Source organism: Fonsecaea multimorphosa (genome assembly GCF_000836435.1).
Source record: "Fonsecaea multimorphosa CBS 102226 unplaced genomic scaffold supercont1.23, whole genome shotgun sequence".
NCBI lineage: Eukaryota > Fungi > Ascomycota > Eurotiomycetes > Chaetothyriales > Herpotrichiellaceae > Fonsecaea > Fonsecaea multimorphosa.
The window spans coordinates 236,530-255,810 of record NW_015971657.1 but is presented as its reverse complement, the minus strand read 5'-3'; the positions used below and the strand labels follow the sequence as shown (position 1 = coordinate 255,810).

General features: G+C 52.1%; 8 protein-coding genes across 8 annotated transcripts; 5 read left to right on the top strand and 3 right to left on the bottom strand.

The window, feature by feature from the left end:
* Positions 1-416: 416 nt before the first annotated feature.
* On the top strand, positions 417-4,496 carry Z520_09305 (uncharacterized protein; the record flags this gene model as incomplete). Its single annotated transcript, XM_016779799.1, has 3 exons — positions 417-1,174; positions 1,225-3,005; positions 3,172-4,496. 3 exons carry the CDS (start codon positions 417-419, stop codon positions 4,494-4,496), a joined length of 3,864 nt encoding a protein of 1,287 aa, XP_016629118.1.
* Positions 4,497-5,455: 959 nt separating this feature from the next.
* Z520_09304 (uncharacterized protein) lies at positions 5,456-6,227 on the bottom strand (the record flags this gene model as incomplete). The annotated part of the gene is made up of 2 exons (XM_016779798.1): positions 5,456-5,967; positions 6,032-6,227. The coding sequence occupies 2 exons, from the start codon at positions 6,225-6,227 to the stop codon at positions 5,456-5,458; spliced, it is 708 nt and encodes a 235-aa protein (XP_016629117.1).
* A 1,650-nt stretch (positions 6,228-7,877) lies between these two features.
* Positions 7,878-8,710, top strand: Z520_09303 (uncharacterized protein; the record flags this gene model as incomplete). Its single annotated transcript, XM_016779797.1, has 2 exons — positions 7,878-7,919; positions 7,970-8,710. 2 exons carry the CDS (start codon positions 7,878-7,880, stop codon positions 8,708-8,710), a joined length of 783 nt encoding a protein of 260 aa, XP_016629116.1.
* Positions 8,711-9,061: 351 nt separating this feature from the next.
* On the top strand, positions 9,062-9,922 carry Z520_09302 (uncharacterized protein; the record flags this gene model as incomplete). The annotated part of the gene is made up of 1 exon (XM_016779796.1): positions 9,062-9,922. The coding sequence occupies one exon, from the start codon at positions 9,062-9,064 to the stop codon at positions 9,920-9,922; it is 861 nt and encodes a 286-aa protein (XP_016629115.1).
* Positions 9,923-9,947: 25 nt separating this feature from the next.
* On the bottom strand, positions 9,948-10,758 carry Z520_09301 (uncharacterized protein; the record flags this gene model as incomplete). Its single annotated transcript, XM_016779795.1, has 3 exons — positions 9,948-10,043; positions 10,137-10,536; positions 10,652-10,758. 3 exons carry the CDS (start codon positions 10,756-10,758, stop codon positions 9,948-9,950), a joined length of 603 nt encoding a protein of 200 aa, XP_016629114.1.
* Positions 10,759-12,235: 1,477 nt separating this feature from the next.
* Z520_09300 (uncharacterized protein) lies at positions 12,236-14,269 on the top strand (the record flags this gene model as incomplete). Its single annotated transcript, XM_016779794.1, has 2 exons — positions 12,236-12,280; positions 12,329-14,269. The coding sequence occupies 2 exons, from the start codon at positions 12,236-12,238 to the stop codon at positions 14,267-14,269; spliced, it is 1,986 nt and encodes a 661-aa protein (XP_016629113.1).
* Positions 14,270-14,773: 504 nt separating this feature from the next.
* Z520_09299 (uncharacterized protein) lies at positions 14,774-15,689 on the top strand (the record flags this gene model as incomplete). The annotated part of the gene is made up of 2 exons (XM_016779793.1): positions 14,774-15,430; positions 15,519-15,689. The coding sequence occupies 2 exons, from the start codon at positions 14,774-14,776 to the stop codon at positions 15,687-15,689; spliced, it is 828 nt and encodes a 275-aa protein (XP_016629112.1).
* A 1,289-nt stretch (positions 15,690-16,978) lies between these two features.
* Z520_09298 (woronin body major protein) lies at positions 16,979-18,616 on the bottom strand (the record flags this gene model as incomplete). The annotated part of the gene is made up of 3 exons (XM_016779792.1): positions 16,979-17,966; positions 18,072-18,395; positions 18,561-18,616. 3 exons carry the CDS (start codon positions 18,614-18,616, stop codon positions 16,979-16,981), a joined length of 1,368 nt encoding a protein of 455 aa, XP_016629111.1.
* Between the last annotated feature and the right edge of the window lie 665 nt (positions 18,617-19,281).

Here is a 19,281-nt window from a genome sequence, read left to right as displayed (position 1 = left end):
ATTCCACTTCTAAATATTCTCAACAGCTAGCAGATATTGACTCTATCGTGTCTCGAGCACGCCCACGCCCACGCTGACGGCTTCGAAACCATGGCGCCAGGACGGCAATCAACCCACAGTGGACGTGTTCGAGGGAATCACCCCCATGGGAGGAGAAGTGCTGCTGGTATGGCCAACCCGAACCACGGGCCGTTCTCACACCTCAATCACCCTGGCTCCTTCATTCTTCACCGATGACTGACACGCTGTCCAAACAGACAACAACAATTCTTTTGGCTTTCTTGAGAGTGGAGGTGAGTTCAAGACCACAATCAAGCCCCAGCACCACAAAGTTTCCCTTTCCTCTTATTCCCACGCAATTGGAACTTTCTTCAATCCAGCTTGATGGAATAAAACTTGCTGACAACTTTCCAGAAATGAATGCAGAGCTGTCAGAGCGCTTCAAAAGTGCTCGCCGCTATCCAAACACCCACCATGCTCTGAGCAATCCACGTAATGACGGACCCAATCCCACTCTCTGTTTGGACATTCGGGAGTATCACATCAAGCAAGGACAGATCCAGTCCACTTCAGAGAAGGATGCTTGGCTTTCTCAGGACGAGATCCCGACAACGCAGGAGCTGGCAGCTGGCGAAGCCACTCTTCTTCCTAACAAGATTGACAGCCCTTTCAAGAGCAAGGACAGGTACCTGAAAACTCACTATGCACTACTTCGAGAGGACGCCGTCGGTAGCCTTCGTGATGCTATCCAGGATTTCCGTCAGGACCCCGCGACTGGTGACACTACCAAGTTCTCAGTATATGACCAAGTCTACATTGTCGGATTTACTTTTGCGCGTCGAGGAGTGGCTGCCAGGATCAAGTTTACAACGCGTCGGGCAGGAAGACGCATCAAATGGGAGAGCAGTAAAAGACTTGTCAGCGGCAGTATTGTCGCACTCATCCCAGCCAAAAACAAAGTCATGGATTTGAATGACATAGTTGTGGCTGTCATCGCAGCAAGGCCGATGGCCGGGTTGATGTGTGAACCTCCGGAGATCGACATCTACTTCGCTCGCCCGGAAGAAATCCAACTCGACCCCCAAAAAGAGTGGCTCATGATTGAAGCAAAGCAAGGATATTTTGAAGCGTACCGCCACACATTGAAAGCCTTGCAAAAGCTAAGCCAAGAGACGTAGGGTCTTTTGACGCAAAATTGGCCTCACTTGCGCTAACATCTCCTAGATTCCCCATGTGCGATCACATCTGCCATCTTTCCCCCTGTGTCCAAGCACCTACCTACATTGATGAGAATCCCACTCTCGACCTGAGCGTAGCTGCAATCCCAGCGCAGAAGCAAGAATACTCCAAAGTCGACGTCACCAAAGATTGGCCTTCAGCTCCCGCCCAATCACTGGATGCTACGCAATGGGAGGCTTTGAAAGAGATTCTGACCAAGCGCCTAGCCATTGTCCAGGGACCACCTGGGACAGGAAAGACATATGTCTCGAGAATAGCACTTGAGATTCTGCATGCGAATCGAAAGACCGCATCAGACCCACCCATAGTCATTGCTGCTCAGACCAATCACGCTCTAGATCAGCTTTTGCAGCATATCTCGGTCTTTGAACCCAATTATGTTCGACTGGGGGGCCGTTCTACGAACCCAGAGGTGCAGAAGCGGGCTTTGTTCGCAATTCGGACTGCCGAACGACTGAAGGCGATTCCGGGTGGAATGTTAGGCAAAACCAACAACCTGCTCACCAAACAAACAAACACCATGATTGGGATCTTGGAACCTTTTGTTATGTCGGGAGCAGACCCATGGTCCACGGACCAGATTTCTGGTCCCAAGACCCTCGAAAATCTAGGAGCTATCAGCGCTCAGCAAGCCCAGTCACTGGAAGATGGCGCGTCTCAATGGGTCTCGGCAACCACCACAGTAGAAGGCCCCATACAATTATGGTTGGACAAAGCGCTCGTGCCATTCGAGGTCAACTACACAAAAGAGAATTATGGCTTCGAGGAAATTGAGGATAACGATCTCGAATTCGAACAGCTCAGAGAAAATGAAGACTCTACTGGAGTCAATGATGAGGAGGACATCGAACTGCTAAAGGGTCCGTGGAAAGAGCTTCGTGACAGGTTCACCGTTCAGCCTCCGTCGCCAGCGGATCTTAACAGAGCCACAAAGTTGCTGGATACGGTTTCGGACTTGTGGAAGATCCCGTCCTCCTGGCGTGGTCCTGTTTACCATGTCATCCAGTCACGAGCGAAGGACGCAATTGCAGCCAAGTTCCGGAAGGAAGCTGCGGTCTACGCCCAACTCGTGAAAGAGAATCTTGTTGGAAAATGGGAACAAGATATCGTCTATCTCCAAAGAGCCTCTATTATCGGCATGACAACCACTGGTTTGAGCAAATATAGACCTCTCGTTTCAGCTCTTAAACCAAAGATTATCCTCATCGAAGAGGCGGCCGAGGTGCTGGAAGCTCCTGTCACGGTCGCATGCGTGGAAAGCCTTGAACATCTCATCCTTGTCGGAGATCATCAACAGCTTCAAGGTCACTGCAGCGTCAGAGACCTTGAAGGCGAACCTTTCTATCTGAACGTCTCACTGTTTGAAAGACTTGTACGGAACAATATGCCGTTCAAAATGCTGCTTCAGCAGCGTCGAATGATGCCCGAATTTCGCCGACTCATCTCCGTCCTATATCCACAACTGATGGATCATCCTAGTGTCGTCGACCGCGCCGTTAAGTCATGGGGCATGGGCAAGATCACATCATTCTTCTTCAACCATGAATGGTGGGAGGCCAAAGACGAATCTCTCTCGACATACAACTCGGAAGAGGCCAAATTTATTTCTGGGTTCTACCGTTACCTTTGCAGAAATGGCATCAGCCCTTCGCAGATCACCGTGCTGACCTTTTACAACGGACAACGCAAACGCCTACTTGTTGAGTTGAAGGCCTTCCCTGAACTTCAGAGTGCCGGTAAGATCAACGTGAAAACGGTCGATTCGTGTAAGTAGGATTCCCGTACAGCCTCGCTTTTGCTCTCCAGTCTATGTTTTGGTGTTTTTTTTGGGATGATAGAGGCTGGGTTTGGGCACTTGTGGCCTGTCACCCGGGGCCCATCAAACTTTAAAACCACTGACTTCATCGGTGGCTTGATTCTGACATACTATAGACCAGGGAGAAGAGAACGACATCGTCATCCTGTCTCTGGCCCGAAACAATGAGGAGGGTAAGATCGGCTTCTTGTCCAACGTCAACAGAATCTGTGTAGCTCTTTCACGGGCAAAATTCGGCTTCTACCTTTTTGGAAACGCTAGAATACTCATGAATGGGAGTGTTCAGTGGCAGACCGTTCTCACATTGCTGGAATCAAATCCCAAGCGACGGGGCGATGTTCTCCCTATTCAGTGCAAGCGCCATGGCAGGACAACCTTGATGAAATATCCGGCAGACTGGGAGAGCAACGAAGGGGGTTGCATGCAGCCTTGTGAGACAATCCTACGTTGCGGTCACCGTTGCCCTCATCTCTGTCATCAAGAACCTCACGACGAAGTCCAATGCACACGCGATTGTCACAAGACGCTGCTATGTGGCCACGGGTGTAGCGGCCAATGTTCTCAAGAATGCTTTTGCGTTTGTGAAGTGTTTGCCAACTCCAATCAAGCCGAAGCGATGGCAGATGGGCATGTTGGATTTTTGCCCAACCCGACTGGCGAGAGGGGCCACAAACACGAGGAGATATTGGGTTCACACATCAATGGTCAGAAGCTCACCCTTAACAGCAGCGCGTCTTGCTTACCTCTACAGGGTCTTCCGATCGAGACTAGAAATGGTATTGACCCACGCCGTACCTTAGCATTGGCCCCTTCCATTGCATCATCGCCACCGACGTGGCCTGGACAGTGGAAAACCGGTGACCGAGGAAGCGCAGCTTGGGGTCTGGCATCACAAAAGACTCCTAGGACTAATTCTTCATCTCCGCGAAAGCAGGGTGGGCTTCGGGAGGGCTGGAAAGACTTTGCTAAGGGAGGTTTTATCGCTGATGACGAACGTCTAGATTTACTCACGTCGCAAACATTGCCTGACCAGCAGCGAAGCGGATCTCTCGGAGTCGACACGGCTCTATCTCCAAGAGCCCGATGTGAGCCTCAGGGAAGCTTTCAGGGGTTGTCAATCAAGGAAGAAGCTGTTGTCGCCATAGAAAACGGCAGGACAAGATACCTGCACAAATTCCAGCCGCAATCGGCCCACAGCAGAGATTTGTTGCACACCGGGGCTCTCGGCAGTCAATTCAAAAACGACATCCGCACTGTCGAACAAATGTACCCATCCTCAGATAATCAAGGCGTGGCAGGACTAAGCATTGCCACGGGGCGCAAAGAACCGAGCACTCCAGGACCGAAACAGCAATCGACAGAGCATACCAGACAAGCGAAGACGGCGAACGATATTCTCAACGACTTGAAAGAGATTGATGTGTATTTCCAGAAACCTTGAACCTTGATGTGTCGGCAATGACAAGGCCATTGTCCCATGGGGTTTGTTGTTGGAGTAGACGCGGACGACGCTGCAAGATCTTCATGGACAGGGGCGTTGCAGGGGGTTCGGGACTGGCGAGCGCGGCAGACTAAGAACATGTCCCTCGCAGTCAGTGGACAATATCCAAGGAAGAGGGCATAAACTGTCGTTCATTGTGTTTTGAGATGAGATATGAACGACTGAGCAGGAAAAAAGTAATCATGCTTGCCCATGGCATTGAGCGATGGAGTATCAGCAGGAAAAGTCTAGACTTGTATGCGAATACATGCTTTAATTTCATTCGTATTGGCTTTCATCAAATCATGGAGCTGAATTTGACAAGTAAATCTACATGGGTATTAAAGAGTCTTCGACACGCTTGCTTTGTGCAATTGCGCTGACCTAGACAAAAGGGGTCCGTCCCCCTTTCCCCAACAGCAGGCACGCACGCGGGAGACGACAACAGTTTCAGACGTGACGTCCATTTCGACACAGCTGGACATCAAAAAGCAGATAAATGCTTTGAGTTTTGCTTCACAGAAATTGGTGCGTGCCCCAGTGACGAAAGCTGGGATATGGTTTCGTTTCGTCGTGACCACCCGGACCAGGAACCCGAACTCCCTCTGCCATCCCGACAGCCAGATCCGATCATTCCCGCCTTCCTGGTCGCTGTAAATGCGCGCTAAGATGTAGGAAATAATCATCATTCCATTCGTCTGCTGTGGCAGCCTCGGATGCCGTCAGCCCCTGGGCTGAGGTCGCGACTTTGAGTGAACGATGCCTTTGACCTTCAATTCCGACTCCAATGCTGTAGGAGAGCGGTGGATGCGTACGCTCTTTGTGATCGTCCTGGGTGGTCCTGGCGAAGTAAGAGGCTACCTCGCTATTCCCACCCGCCAACCCCGATATTTTTTTGGTTTTTTGGAGCCTCCTCAAAGTCACAGTAAGAGCAGCCCTAACGTCACGGCCAGTGCAGTGCTCAAGTAGCTATATCGGCTGGTTGACAGTTCTATCGAGTCAGATGTCAAGGAAGAGGTTGTAAAGATCAGATCGCTCGTAATCTGACTCGAGTTGAAGCAATTGCTTGCATTGACCTCGGGGACGTCTTCGGGTTCGGCAAAGGTAATGTCGACACAGTTGTACAGTGCGGCGCCATGAACGGCAGCCTCGATGAGCTGGATTGTTGCATTGTCTCCGACGTTGACGGTGACGTTGGCAGGGAGAGGGACTTGGGGGAAGCAGAAGGTCCCTGGGTATGGATCTTTGGTGGGCCCGATGATTTGGACTCCGTTGAGCATGACGAAGGACATATTTGGCGGGGTTGTCCCCAGACCGAGATTGATGTAGATAAAGGCCGTTCCGTGGCCTGGGAACCAGCCTGGCTGGAATGCGACTGCCCCGCCTTTTACCGGCCATTTGGTACGATTTTGAGAGGAGGGCATACCGCCGCCTGTAAGAGCAAGTCAGGTCAGAAAACGCTGGGGACGAGGGTGAAATTGTCAGGAAATACATACAGGGATACATCCATTGCATTCCATAAGGGTAAAGATAGTCTTGTTCTGCCGTAGAACCTCCAATTGCATATTGTCCCAACCCATGTGTCTCTACTGTCGTGCCATTCGACTTCAGATTGTCTCCCCTCCAACCAGGATATGTGATAACCGTGTGCGCAGAGACGAGGCTGAGAAGCGAGAGGAGAACAAGTGCCATTCTCGAGGTCGATCTGCAAGGCATCCTGACAAGGTCCGTCTTTTGACGTCGGCTTACTTCTTGGGAGTGCAGTAGGGACGATGTCGAGACGAAGATTGCACAATCAAGTGTTCTTCAAGTGTTGCTGACTTGGTGGCCGATATGGTCGGGAAGGATCTTGAAAGGCAAGGCCAACTGAGGTCGCAGGTGGGGAGCTTTCTGTCGAGATGGAAGACCATCGAGGAGCCATGATTGTCGAGCGCATCGGATTGTTATTTAGGTCTTTTCCCCTGTGGCCAGGTCGGCAGGTAGGGATGGGGAAATGCAGGGCATGATTAGGCCAGACGGGCAACCGCCCAGAGAAACGCCGTGACTGGGCTCTTGGGAGGTGAGAATTGTCGGTATGGCGAGCTGTGAGTGGTTTGTGAGGACGGGTGGCACTTTTCGGAGCGTGTCAAAGGGAGGATAGCAGGGTTGACAGGTCTGGAACAAGTGTGATGGCGGATCTGATTCGAAGAGAGCAGCAGCTGGTAAAGGTGCGTCGGTAGGCATCGATTGGCCAGCAGTGGACCGAGTGGGCAAGTGGTGGACAGAGCCACCCAAGAGCTGGATAGAAATCAACTTTGCTAAGCGCCGAGATGTGACAGGGATATGGAGATGCAGGTGTTGGTGTTGGTGGCAGGGGGTGGGCACCCTAGGCACCACGGGCACCAGGCCACCAGGCCACCAGGCCACAGGGAGCTATCATGCCCTATCATGCCATCACCGGCGGTGTTTCCCTTCCCCGCCTAGGTACCAAGTCAACCATCAAGTCAACCACTTTCGGAGTCTCGCCTCGGCTGATCAGCACAGGCACCGTGACACACAGGTGACTCTCCCTTATCTCAACACCAACACAGCTCAGGCGGTTGCACAGATTGCACTGCACTGTGCCAGTCAAGACTCAGGAGACAGACTTTGGCAAGCCGCCACCAGTCAGTCACTTCGACCCGAAGGTGGGAAAACAGCTTTTCTTAGGTCTTACTCTGGACCAGCTTTACCAAATGGTGGGCCTGACGCTGGTGCTTCCGCACGTCAATCGATCCTCGTGTTGCCAAATGTTCCTTGGTTAGTAATAAGTGAGTTTTTGCTCGTCTTCGCAGTTGCTGCCGAGTCCGACTTTGCTACATTTGGACTGTGCCTTGATTCTCTATGGAATCTCCTTCCCTCCGTCCTGACGAGGCTACCACGCTCTTTGTGACCACCCCATTCAGCCTCGCCTTCGCCGTCCAACGTGATGATCAACAGAAATCCTTGATACGGGTCGTTGACTCGGGTTTCTGAGTGCCTTCGGGATCCATTTCATCACTGAACATCGCTTTTAGTCCGCTTCTCTTCGTTTTTGGCGATATGGCTCAAGTAAGCCAGTTCGAATGCCTCCGGACGACTGCAATGCCGACCTTCGCCGTGTTGCTTGTAAACAAACTGATGTAAATTGGTCCTGGCTTACAAATAGACAATTCCGCTGGAAACTTCGAGTGTGCAAACCTGTCTATATATTGTGTTGACTCGATCGCAGGAGGTTGCTGTGAACAACAATCATCAATCGGCCATCTCAGCAACATCACCTCGACACCAGAACTTCCGAGAACAGACACTAGGCAACAAATCTGCAAACTCTTCTAGATCAACATGCCATCTTACTTGGTGACAGGCGCCAACCGTGGCCTTGGAGTAAGTCAGAAACCAAAACATTCAGACCGACATTACTGACTCCTCTGCAGTATGGTTTTGTGAAGTATCTGGCCAAAACTCCAGAGAATGTCATCATCGGGCTTGTCCGAGACAAAGCTGCCGCAGATAAGTCTGTTGCTGCAGATGGCCTCAAGAACGTCACCATGATCCAGGCCGAAATCGCCGACCACAAGTCGCTGTTGACCGCCAGAGAAAAAGTGGCTCAAATCACCGGTGGCTCCCTTGACTATTTGATCAACAACGCGGCGCTCATCGACACAACAACTCAGGGCAGAGGACTCGACGACTTCGAAGATGCACCCGAAGTCCTGGACAAAGGCCTAGTCGACTCGTTCAACGTCAATGTCGTGGCAGTGATCCACACCATCAACGTCTTCCTCCCGCTCATCAAAAAAGGATCTGCAAAAAAGGTGGTCCTCATCTCCAGTGGAATGGCTGATCCAGATCTTGTCAACTCAGGGGTCTTTGCCGATGGGCCTTACACCATCAGCAAGGCTGCAGCAAATATGGCGATATTCAAATACAACGCCAAGTACAAGAAGGAAGGCATTTTGTTCTTTGCCATCTCGCCCGGCGTCGTAGCAACCTGGCCGGAGGGAACACCAGAGCCTCCAGTGATCGAATCATTCAGGCAGGGGAATCCGGGTTGGAAAGGACCTCTGACTCCTCTGGAATCGGCCGAGGCTTGTCTGAAGGTGATACATGATTTCAACGCCGAAGAAAATGGTGGCGCTTTTGTGTCTCACTGGGGCAACAAGCAGTGGTTGTGAGGTTGTGGGACAATACCTCGTAGTTTGAACAAAATAGACACAAGCCTCATTCCTGAGCCTTGCCGGTTGATCTTCGGAAATACCCTTGATAATTTCCTTGAATTCATGCACCAAGTAATATCTCTGTCCAGGATGTAGAAATGTTCCACAGGTCTGTACAATTCTCTGGCACGAGACCAGATCCACTCGATATGCAAGCGTGGTCTTTGCAGTCAGGAAACCATATGCAGCCCTCTTTAGACCGGCCCAGCCTGCACTCACCCAGAGATTCCCTTCCCGCGCTTTGCTGCCCACGAGGCCACTTCATCGGACTCCCACCTTGAGGTTCAGCTCATAGGCGTCGCTGACGCAATGCCTCACACAAGCCGCAAGAAAAAGGGTCACCACAGCAAGAGGAGGGAAATTGTGGACAATGATGGATGGACGAGAATCACCTCCAGTTCTTCAACGCCTCTAACAATCGAGCTAGACCCAACCAAGAGCGAGCCAGAGCAGGTCCCAAAAGGGAGTACTTGCGCACCCAGTCTTGCGATGGACCTTCCAGTGCTCCCGCCTCCAATGCCAGCTGCCAAAGGGTCGACGCTTGAGACTATGCGAGCGCAGTTCGCCAGGATTGAGGCGAGATGGCGAGAAACAGACCTATGCAAAAAGCTTGAAGAAATGCTCAGATACAAGATCTTGACCGGCGGCTGTAACATCTCTTACTGTGCTGTCTTTGGGACAGGCAGCTTCTGCGGTGACGCGGTTCATTGGATTGACAGACACGAGTCGGCCTATTTCCAACTGGCGGCTTTCCAGACTGTGGTCAAGTCGATAGAACGAATGCAGGGGCATGTTCTGCAAGTTTATGCCCAGGAACCGTACTATAACGAGCTCGATGCTCTTTTCCTGGCCGGCTTCAATATCACGAAAGTTGATCACCCAAAAGGTTTCGAACTGCTTGATCGGGATTCGTTCGCCTACTCCCCGGCTGCGGAGGCAGAGGTGGAGCGCCAGATCATATCTCGCGCTCCACAGATATGGCTACATAGGTCGATCGACCACTCCCTTGAAGGGGACAAGAGCACAAGCTCTGAAACGAGAGACCAATTCAAAATGAGCCATGAGCACGCGGTTCTGCCTGAGCTGGACCTCAAAAACTTCCCGTTCCATGGCTCGGTGCTCTGGTGGCGCAGGAATGATGACAGGGATGAGTCTATGCAGGCTTCATGAGACCTTCTATCCATTCATACCCGAACTATTTGATGTCTGCGCTTTGGACAACTGTTCCAAAAGCATCGTTCAACTCCCTTAATACTGTCTCGGTGACCTCGGCTCCGCTCAACCCGGGTATCTAGACAGAGATTAGAGATGATGTTGGACGAACAGGAAGGCAGCCTGGGTGAAAGGCCACAAGGAAAGGATTGGATCCCAAGAACAAACTTACGTCTCGGTCACCAATGGCATCACTGGCCAAGAGGACGTTGTATCCCAAATCGTTACCAGCTCGGGCTGTGGTGCTCACACAGACATGTGCCATGTAACCCGTCATGACCGTCTTCTTGCCCCTCTCCCCCAGACTCGTCAAGTACTCGTGCAAATCCGTGCCGGCAAAGCTGGAAATAGCTTCCTTCCAGACGACCTTCTCGCCGGGACGGGGTTTCAACTCGTCGAATTCCTCGGCCAGAGGCGTGTTGGGTGTAAATATCGGGGCACCCTCTGGAGCCTTGTGGACGACGTGCACAATGTTCTTCCCATCACCTGCCGCACGGTACTTCTCCAGCAGAGAGGCAATGGCCTTGCGGCTTCGCTCTGCGTCGACCACCTTCAGATTGCCTTGGCCGTATCTGAGCCAGCCAAAAGTCAGGATGTCAGACCCGTGCCGGAGGGAAAGAAAAGTAGATGGGGCTGTTAGAATTGGGGGTTCAGTGGGTTTGCAGGGAGGTGATTGTTCAAGCATACTCCTTTTGCGCATCGATGATGATCAGCGTGCTGTCGCTGGGGGACGCAGTGGCGGGCGCAGCGCCGGTGATCTCCCTGAGAGATTTGACTTGAGTCGCTGAGGCCATGGTGAAATGCTGACTTCTGGACCTGGAATTGTGTTTAAGAAGATGGCCCAGTAATTAGTCGACGGTCGTCGCAGACAAAGAAGTGATGGTTCAATAGTTGTCTGCCAACGCAAGAGGAAGGGAGCTACGGCCAATGGTGTTTATATATTACATTCTCCGTCCGCCCGTCGAATCATGGGGATTGGAATATCGTAATAAAGATCCTACAAAGTTTGCCCTTTCGTTCGCTCCACTTTTGGATTCCTAAATTCTGGGGGGTTTTACCATCGTCCCTTTCTCCACGCTCGCTTGTACTCCGGAGGACAATTGGCACCCCTCCTCCCTCACACCGTCATTGTCATCGTCCTCGGTGGACGTGCTGTAATAACTGACTAATTAATTATCAGGTAAGTTTCCTACTCGGTAGTTGATATAGTTATTAATGTATCATCTTGTTGCAGGTGAGATTTAGAGCAATGCGGCCGAGTTGGGCTTCGGACCGAGTACAAAGTCCGGTTATGTACCAGCTCGCCAGATTTGCAGTACGAGATACGAAACAGATCGTGGGGGTTGGTTCGTGTTCGGCGCTTAAAGGTCTGATTCGCTCCCCTCGCTGAATTGGCCTTCCTCATGCAGACCTCGATGCTTCAGGTACGGAGTTTCTTCACAGGTCGTCTACCCCAGCCTGTTGGACAAACGAAAACCTCAATTGCCGTTTACGATTTGATCATAGAGACCTGGCAGGACTCTAACGGGGTCACTGTAAACCTTGACCCAGCGCTCCCTAGACCGCACACGGAGTTACGACGTCAAAGGTTCCCAAGCTGGCCCCCAAAGTGACCGGCTCCCCCTGTCTCTTAGCCAGGCACCAGTCGCAGGTTGGTCCGCCATCCTTCGGGAACCTGGTACAAACTCGAAAGGTACCTAGGTGTCAAACGAGTAGGCGCCGAAAGAAGCGCCACTTTTGCCTCAAAGGCTACCTTCTTTGACCCGGATAGCAATCTGCCCTCGCCTATCTGAGAGTACAAGAGAAACCAGCGCGCCAGGGCCTCCTTGTGCCTGTCCTGCAGCTACAAAGGTGGGCAAGAGGGTGAGCGCCATATCAAAGCTGATAATCGCAGCGCGGGCGAGATGACTCTTTGACACAGGGGCCAACATTTTCAGACACCAATTCCACGCATTCAAGACACCATGATGCCTGGTCCATGGGCCGTGGGCCATGACCTGGGGACATGGCGGCCGTTGTCGTCGCATCCAGCAAGGTGCAACACTTGGCCGCTCGAACGCCTTGCCGCTGCCTGGATTTTGTTTCCGTGCCCAATTCCGCAATCCTACGAGGCCGAATTCCTTGTGCTACCATGACCTTTATGATGATCTCCTCGTGTCCTACCGATTTTATGTCCTCTTGATTGCACTTTTCTGGCTGCTCGTTGTTCATTCAGGCGTTGTTCCTCTCTGTTCACCTATACTGTTTGCTCACCAATTCTTGGTCAGTGACATGGTCAGGGAAATTCGGCAGATGGGTATTCCCATGTTAACCTCAGTATGTACATCTCCGAGTCTCCCTGGTACTGTAACTGACAGGGAGTAGCCAAATTTGTATTTCCTGAGCACCAAGCTGTGGCGCAATTTCTTAAGCAAAGCGAGCGGCTTCATTCGACTGCCAGATCCTTCTGTCATTTTGCACCTGTCCGCTTTGATAGCGTCTTCGATCTTGATTGGGCTTAATATTGCTCAATACTTCATCGGCAAAGAGCTCCAAGGCAATATCAATCAGGATGGCACAAAGATGCTGGCATTGCAAATTACAGCAAAGGTCCACGAGTTGCTCATGCTTGCCTCGCTCAGTAAAATCCTTTGGTCCTTTGTGCTGGATCATCTTATTACGTCCTCTGGCCTACCACTTTGTACCCTCTCGGCAGGAGATCGGTTCGGCGACATCTCATATTTATGGTCACGGGAATTTCGGACCGCCCTGAGAGCTTCTTTCCGGGGCAAAAACATCATTCTTCCTCTCGCCGTTGTTTGCACAATTCTTGGTATCATTGTGGGACCTGCTTCCGCAACAGCAATGGCTCCCAACCTTCAGGATTGGCCCGCTGGACAAATTACTATTCCGTTGAACCTTTCCCGAGATAGAGTGTCCCCCATGATTCTCGATCAAGACTCAATGCCCGATATGAAGTGCACAGAATTATGGCAAGATTGCAACCCCAGTAGGACATGGTCCCCATTGACAACCAACTTCTTCTCCTTCTGGGGTCAGACGGGGTTTGACCGTCTCCAGGGTATGCCTGAGTTGGTCAATCTACCCGGTAGTCAAGCAGTCCGAACATTGCGAGCGCGCTTCCGTGGACCCTTCAGCCTTTACCAGCCCCAGTATACTTCAGCCACCGTGCAGCCAGTCTGGGCCGCTAACAAGGTGAATGGCCTCAGGTTATTATGGTTTCGCAACAATGATACAAAGTGCCATCGAAGATATGGGGGATATTGCAATTACAAAGACATCACATGGGCGATCCCGATTCTACAGCCAGTGGTGCGGACATTGTGCGCCCGTGCCCACAATATCTCAGAGCTTCTATTTCCTATTATGGTTGAGGATGTCAATGTTCAAGCAGGAAGCTCTCTGAATACACGGCCTCTTGGTCAACTCACTACACCACCGTTTCAACTGACCGCGGTTGGCAACAACTCATCCTCTCAGACGTCTGTCGGAGCACTCGTGCAAGTATCAAACCCGAACGGCACCGACCCATTGTTTTATACATGCAGTATCCATGCCGATTGGGCGACATCCAGCGTCTCGACTACATTTTTAGGCTCGCCATTCGTGGTCGATGGTTATCCTCCAGACTTTTTCGAGCCAAACTCAGAAGGCAGTACATATTCTGGCACGCGGATCCAAATCAACCCATCATGGGGTGCGGCGTTGAATCCAGTTGTTGACAGCATCTCGAATAAAACAGCCTTTGACGTCCTCTACTCTGCCGGGTATATGCCTATAACCAGTGCCGATGCGCAGTCGAAAATCGAGGCCATTCTAGCCGTGCTCATCGCCGAAGGCATGTCATGGATCGGGTCAGAAGCAGACGTCGGCACCGGAATCTCCGAAAACAACTTGGCCTCAATGACGTGGGATAAGCTTCCTCAGCTCGAGTCTGTCCCCGATGCCCACAGATTCACCTTTGCGACCTCTGTTCTCGGCTACGGCTATGGGCTGCGCTCTGGTGAAACTTACTCCGTTGGCAGACTGCTGTCTTTGCTGACACTGGCCCTCTACTGTACAGTTGTCACAGCGTATTTGATCATGCAAGTCGCAGGTAGCCGGCCACGTACGCCGGTCTGGGACAATATGCTTCAGATGGTGTCGCTTGCGTTGCAGAGCCCATTAGCCACCACTAGCCCGTCGAGTATAGGAGACTCGAAAGGGAGGGCCCTCCTGAGAAGAAAAGTGAGGATAATCTTGCGCAACGGTCATGCTGGAATGGTGGTGGAAGGACATCAAGGGCAAGGCTGCACGACCAAGTGAGAGAGCAGACGGGGAGGGTTCACATTTCGTTGGCCACCAATTTTGAATAATACCATCGGTACAGCGACGTGGATTTGTATAGATTGTATATAACTTACGGACCACTATGTATATGTGTATATATATACCTAGGTATATAATATCGCCGTGTTCAAGTGTCGTCATAGACAAAGCCTCGAAGAGCCACAAGTGCCACACTAATCCTTATTCTTTGGACGGATGTGTTCCGAGCCCCATAATTATTACCGCAAGAGACACATTCTCCCTTCTTTAGATTGCTACATATGCAAGGAGTTACTGGAGTCTTGATGAGCACCCCTGTCTCTGCGACCACAGAGGTAAGTCCCATGACCAAGTGACATGAACAAGTGACATGAGATGAAAGCACAATTCACTTCCCATTTTCCTCGTCCTTTTTTTCTTTCTCCCCACTTCCAAAACTATTCTTCTCCCTTGGTGTTATGAAAGAGAAAGCCCGCCCAGATGCCCCCCCTGCCCGTGACAATGCGCAACAGAAAATCCGTCCTTTGCGCCGTGGGCGTGCTTACCATGCTTTTATACATTTTGTATCATACGTGGACTTCCTCACCGCGCGGCGGCGTCTTGCCGCCCATGCCAGGGACGTACCAATACTTTCACGAGATCAACTTCGAGTACCACACGCACAGTTTCGGCGCCATCAGTCATTGCGATCCGAGATTCGCCCCGTCAGAGCCGCCGGGCGTAGACGAGACGAAAAACTCGCTTTTCGCCTTGATGGAGACCTATGCGCGCACAATGACGCATCTTCGCGCCGAGACTTGGATCGCCCACGGGACCCTACTTGGGTGGCACTGGAACCAGAAGTTCTTGCCCTGGGACAATGACATTGACGTGCAGATGTCGTTAGAGACACTGGCGGCGTTGGATCCTTACAATATGACCGAATACCGGTATCCGGTTGCTGGGGAAGACTCTCCAAGGACCTATCTTCTGGACATCAACCCACACTACGCCATCGCGTCGACGCGGGATGTTGCAAACAAAATCGACGGACGTTGGATCGACACCACGAATGGGAAATACATCGACATCACTGCCGTGCACGTCAGTCCTGGCAAAACGGAACACACACCCTTCGATCAGGGCGTGGTCTTTTCCAAAGACGGCCATCGATATCGGGTACGTAGCAAAAAGTCCTCTTTCTTCCAGGCAAAAACTGTTGATGAAAAATTGCAATCTTGCTGCTAACCTGTCTGAGGCTTTACAGAGGGAGGATCTGTTCCCATTACAAGATGCGACTTTTGAAGGCATCGCCGTCAAAGTGCCGCACGACTCGGTCCAGATTCTCGCCCAAGAGTACGGCAAGAAGTCCCTCACCAAAACCCGGTTTCACTGGCACCGATTCAACAAGGTGACGAAACTGTGGGAATTCGAGTAGTTCATTGTCAAGGGCCGCCGGCGGGGTCAATCCACACCACCCGATGCAAAGCTTTCCATCAAACACAATGCATGAAGCTCGATAGTTTGCCAAACGGAGCACGCGTGCAGGTGTCGGTGCATGCCAGCAACTGGCGACCTCAAGCAAATTTGGATGATGGGAAATCATGGCGAGCCCATCCAGGCGACACACATGCCTGCCTACACTGCAATCCTTCCAGCGAACAGCGCAACGTGTGTCAATTTGCGTTGCTCAAGCGCGTCACACAGGTGCCCGTCTCGATGCAGGACTTTCTCCTCTGAACAACTTTTTTCGGATGCTGTACAAATCACAAACACGACTACTATACAGAGATCAGGTCCGAAATGGCTCTCGTCTCCCTAAGGGACCTGCAGGATACATCATGGCGCGGACAATACTTGATCAAACCCCTTCCCCTCTGTCAGCCATACGCTTGGTCCACGCGGACAAGTTGCCCCAGCGCCGGCCGCCGGGCGCGAACACTGCCTCGACCGATCAGACTTTTTCGTTGGAGCCCGTTCTACGACGCCGCGGCAGCACTCTGACTCGCTCGAGAGACGGGCCTGGGAGAGAGGAACTGGTCCCAAGGCAGGCCTTGGAATCGGGATTACCTCGCCATGTCCACGGGCTGTCGCGCCACAGGCCGCTGGAGCTGGGTGTTGTCTGGGTTTCCTGGCTCAATGGATGTCTGATAGACTGGGGGAGCGCTTCAAAACATTTCCAGAATGGGGGTAGCCCGTGCAAGGATCAGATGTGAACCGTAAGAGTCTACCGAGTACCCAACCACATAATATTATCTAGGTTTCCCAGTGGGAGCGATCATGTATGTTGAACGCCTTCTTGATATGAACATGACCACCTGCAGTGATTTGAGTAGGTGCATACGCGTGCATGCATGTACCCTACAGTACAGACGCGATTCTTCTCCAGAGGATGGTCAATGTCGAAGCACAGAAACGAAGCGACGGGGCATGTTCGTCTACCAGAACGCAATCCCATTGCGCCTATCCTTTCCTACCTAGCCTACCTACCTACCCTATCCATACCTGTCTCGGCACGTTCGGGAAGGCAGCTAACTACATACTCTTCCCTCAGCCAAGTCGAATAAGACGTCTTGCTGCCATGTACACAACAGATTTGTCCAAGCATATGCACATGAATATATTTGGTAAACCTAGTCCAGATGACGACCCATCAACTTCGATATTACCACATGCTTGTCCTCCTTCCCTCAGCTCACCACCTCCTCTTTCCAATCGACTCCGACACTACAATCTCGAACCGTGGATGATCTTCATATCCACAATCAACTCCCGCCCACCATCATTGATGACCAACACCCGGACGCTTCCTCGGCCATCGGCGAACGCTCGGTCGATTCGTTTGAACAGACCGCCCTGATCGACGACAGACAATCCCTGCTTGACATCACCAGTCTCGGTCATGCAGACGATCAAGCCGTCCTCACGGATATCCAAGACACGGTATTGCTTGAAGACCGGGCCGAGCATGGTCTGCACAACGACCGAGGGGGCGGGATTGCTGATGAAGGAGCTCTCTTCGTGCAATTGGCGGGTGAACAGGTCAACACCTAGGTAGCGGTACTGGCCAGTTTGAGAAGACATGCTGATACGGATGACCTGCGAGGGACGGCCCTGGAGAAGGAGAATGTCGCCGATGCGGATGAAGTGACATTGGATTGGCACACCCCGGCCTGAGAAACGAGGCTCGACATAGCGCACTTGCTCCACGGCGCCGTCACGAACGCGGGCTGGGCCGGTGGTTTCTCTGGTCTCTGACACGATCACCTCCTCACGGCCACCATCATGATGGTGATGGTGGGAGAAGGGATGCAGGATGCGGTCGGCAGCACGCTCCACCCCGCGGCGGAAGCTGTGGTAGTTGCCATCGTCGTCGTAGTAACCCATGTCTCTTCTAACTGGTTGATCGACCTTGATCTCTTCCTTTTGGACTGTGACGTCGGCTTGTACGGGACGGCGACGTTCGTATTCAACGTCGTAGGTGGGATTGACGCGGCGACGGTACTCTCGCTCGGTGACGTCTAGCTGAGACTCCAAAGACTTGTCGTAGACCTGACGACGGTCGTAGTCAACTTCAACGTGGTCGCGAGTGTCTCGACGATCGATTTCGATGTCGACGTTGGTAGCACGAGTGTCTCGGCGGTCACCGCGGGTGTCTCGACGGTCAACTTCGATGTCAACGTTGGTTTGCCTGTAATCAGTGGGTCCTCGGTACCTATGGGGCGCGGAGACGGGTGAGTTAGCAAGGAAGACTGGGGGGTCAATGCGTTAGAAGCACAGGCAAAAATCCAAGTACCAGGGGGCGCATGGAGGCACGTACTTCTCACGTGTGAGGTCTACCTCCGGGTATCTTCGATCACGCTCCTCGTAGACACGCACGTCCTCCCGTTGATATTGATCGCGGCGTGGACGGCTGTCTCTGTAGGAGATGTCGACTTCTTCCTTGGAAAATCGAGTATCTTCCCGTCCGACGCGCGAGGAGGTTCTGGGTAGTTGGACTTCCCCTTCTACCTTTGTGACGGTAGTTTCTTGGGCAGAAGCGTCCACGCTCCTGTACGTAGACGGGAAGACACTGATTGGGATGGGGACTCGAGCGTCAAAGTCCAGGTTGCCAGCTCTGAAGGGCGCCTCAACTCTCTTCTCCCTTGCGGCAGTCGAGAGTCAAGACTGTCTTTGGGGGAAACTAGGTTTCGGGAGAGAGAGGTGGAGCGAAGAAGAGTCTTGCAACGAGGAAGTCAACAATGCACGCTGAGCAAAAAGGAGCAAATGCTTGCGAAGAGTTGGTAGCAAAAAAAGACCAAATGTGTACAGGGTGTGTGTTTGTATGAAGAGAGAAAGGGGAAAAGGAAGAAGAGCAGGGACCATCAGCAACAAGAGACCTTTTTAAGGAGGAGTCTCCAAGAGTAGTGGAGATTGGGCCCAGCGAGGGCAATTCATCTGTACCCAGTCAAGCCAGTGGGTGCCAGTCAAGCCCGTCGACTGCCTCTGCCTGCGCCCGCAACACACAGCAACCGACACGCTTGTTGATCCTTGTTGATGCCGGTTGGCACGGTAGCCAAAACGCGAAATCCCAATTCAGTTTAGCCGCCTCTCGGCTCATCCATCGCCGATTTTGGGTGCTGCAGCATTTGTGCCTGCGCCCTACAAACACATTTCATCTCTACTCAGTTTCTTCGTTCTTATGGAAAGCGACAGAGAGCGTGATACTTCTTACTGACGAATGTCCGGGGAGAGGGCACAGCAGATCCTTTGCCCACACCTTCTGGAGGGTGTGCCACACCTGCAAGCTCCGCACTGACCTCGTTCTGTCCGCAGACCCAGCACTTCCCGTCCTGTCTCTCTCTCTCGCCCAAAGACACGGGAATCATCGTGTATCCTGATCATTGGCCTGGTGTTACCTTCATGCCTCACCAACGCAGCCAAAGAACCCTCGTATGCACACCCTTCCACAGCTTCCGGAACCCGTGCATCACACCTTAGACTCATCTACCACTTGACGTGAAGAGGCGGACATGTTTGACGCGTGGACG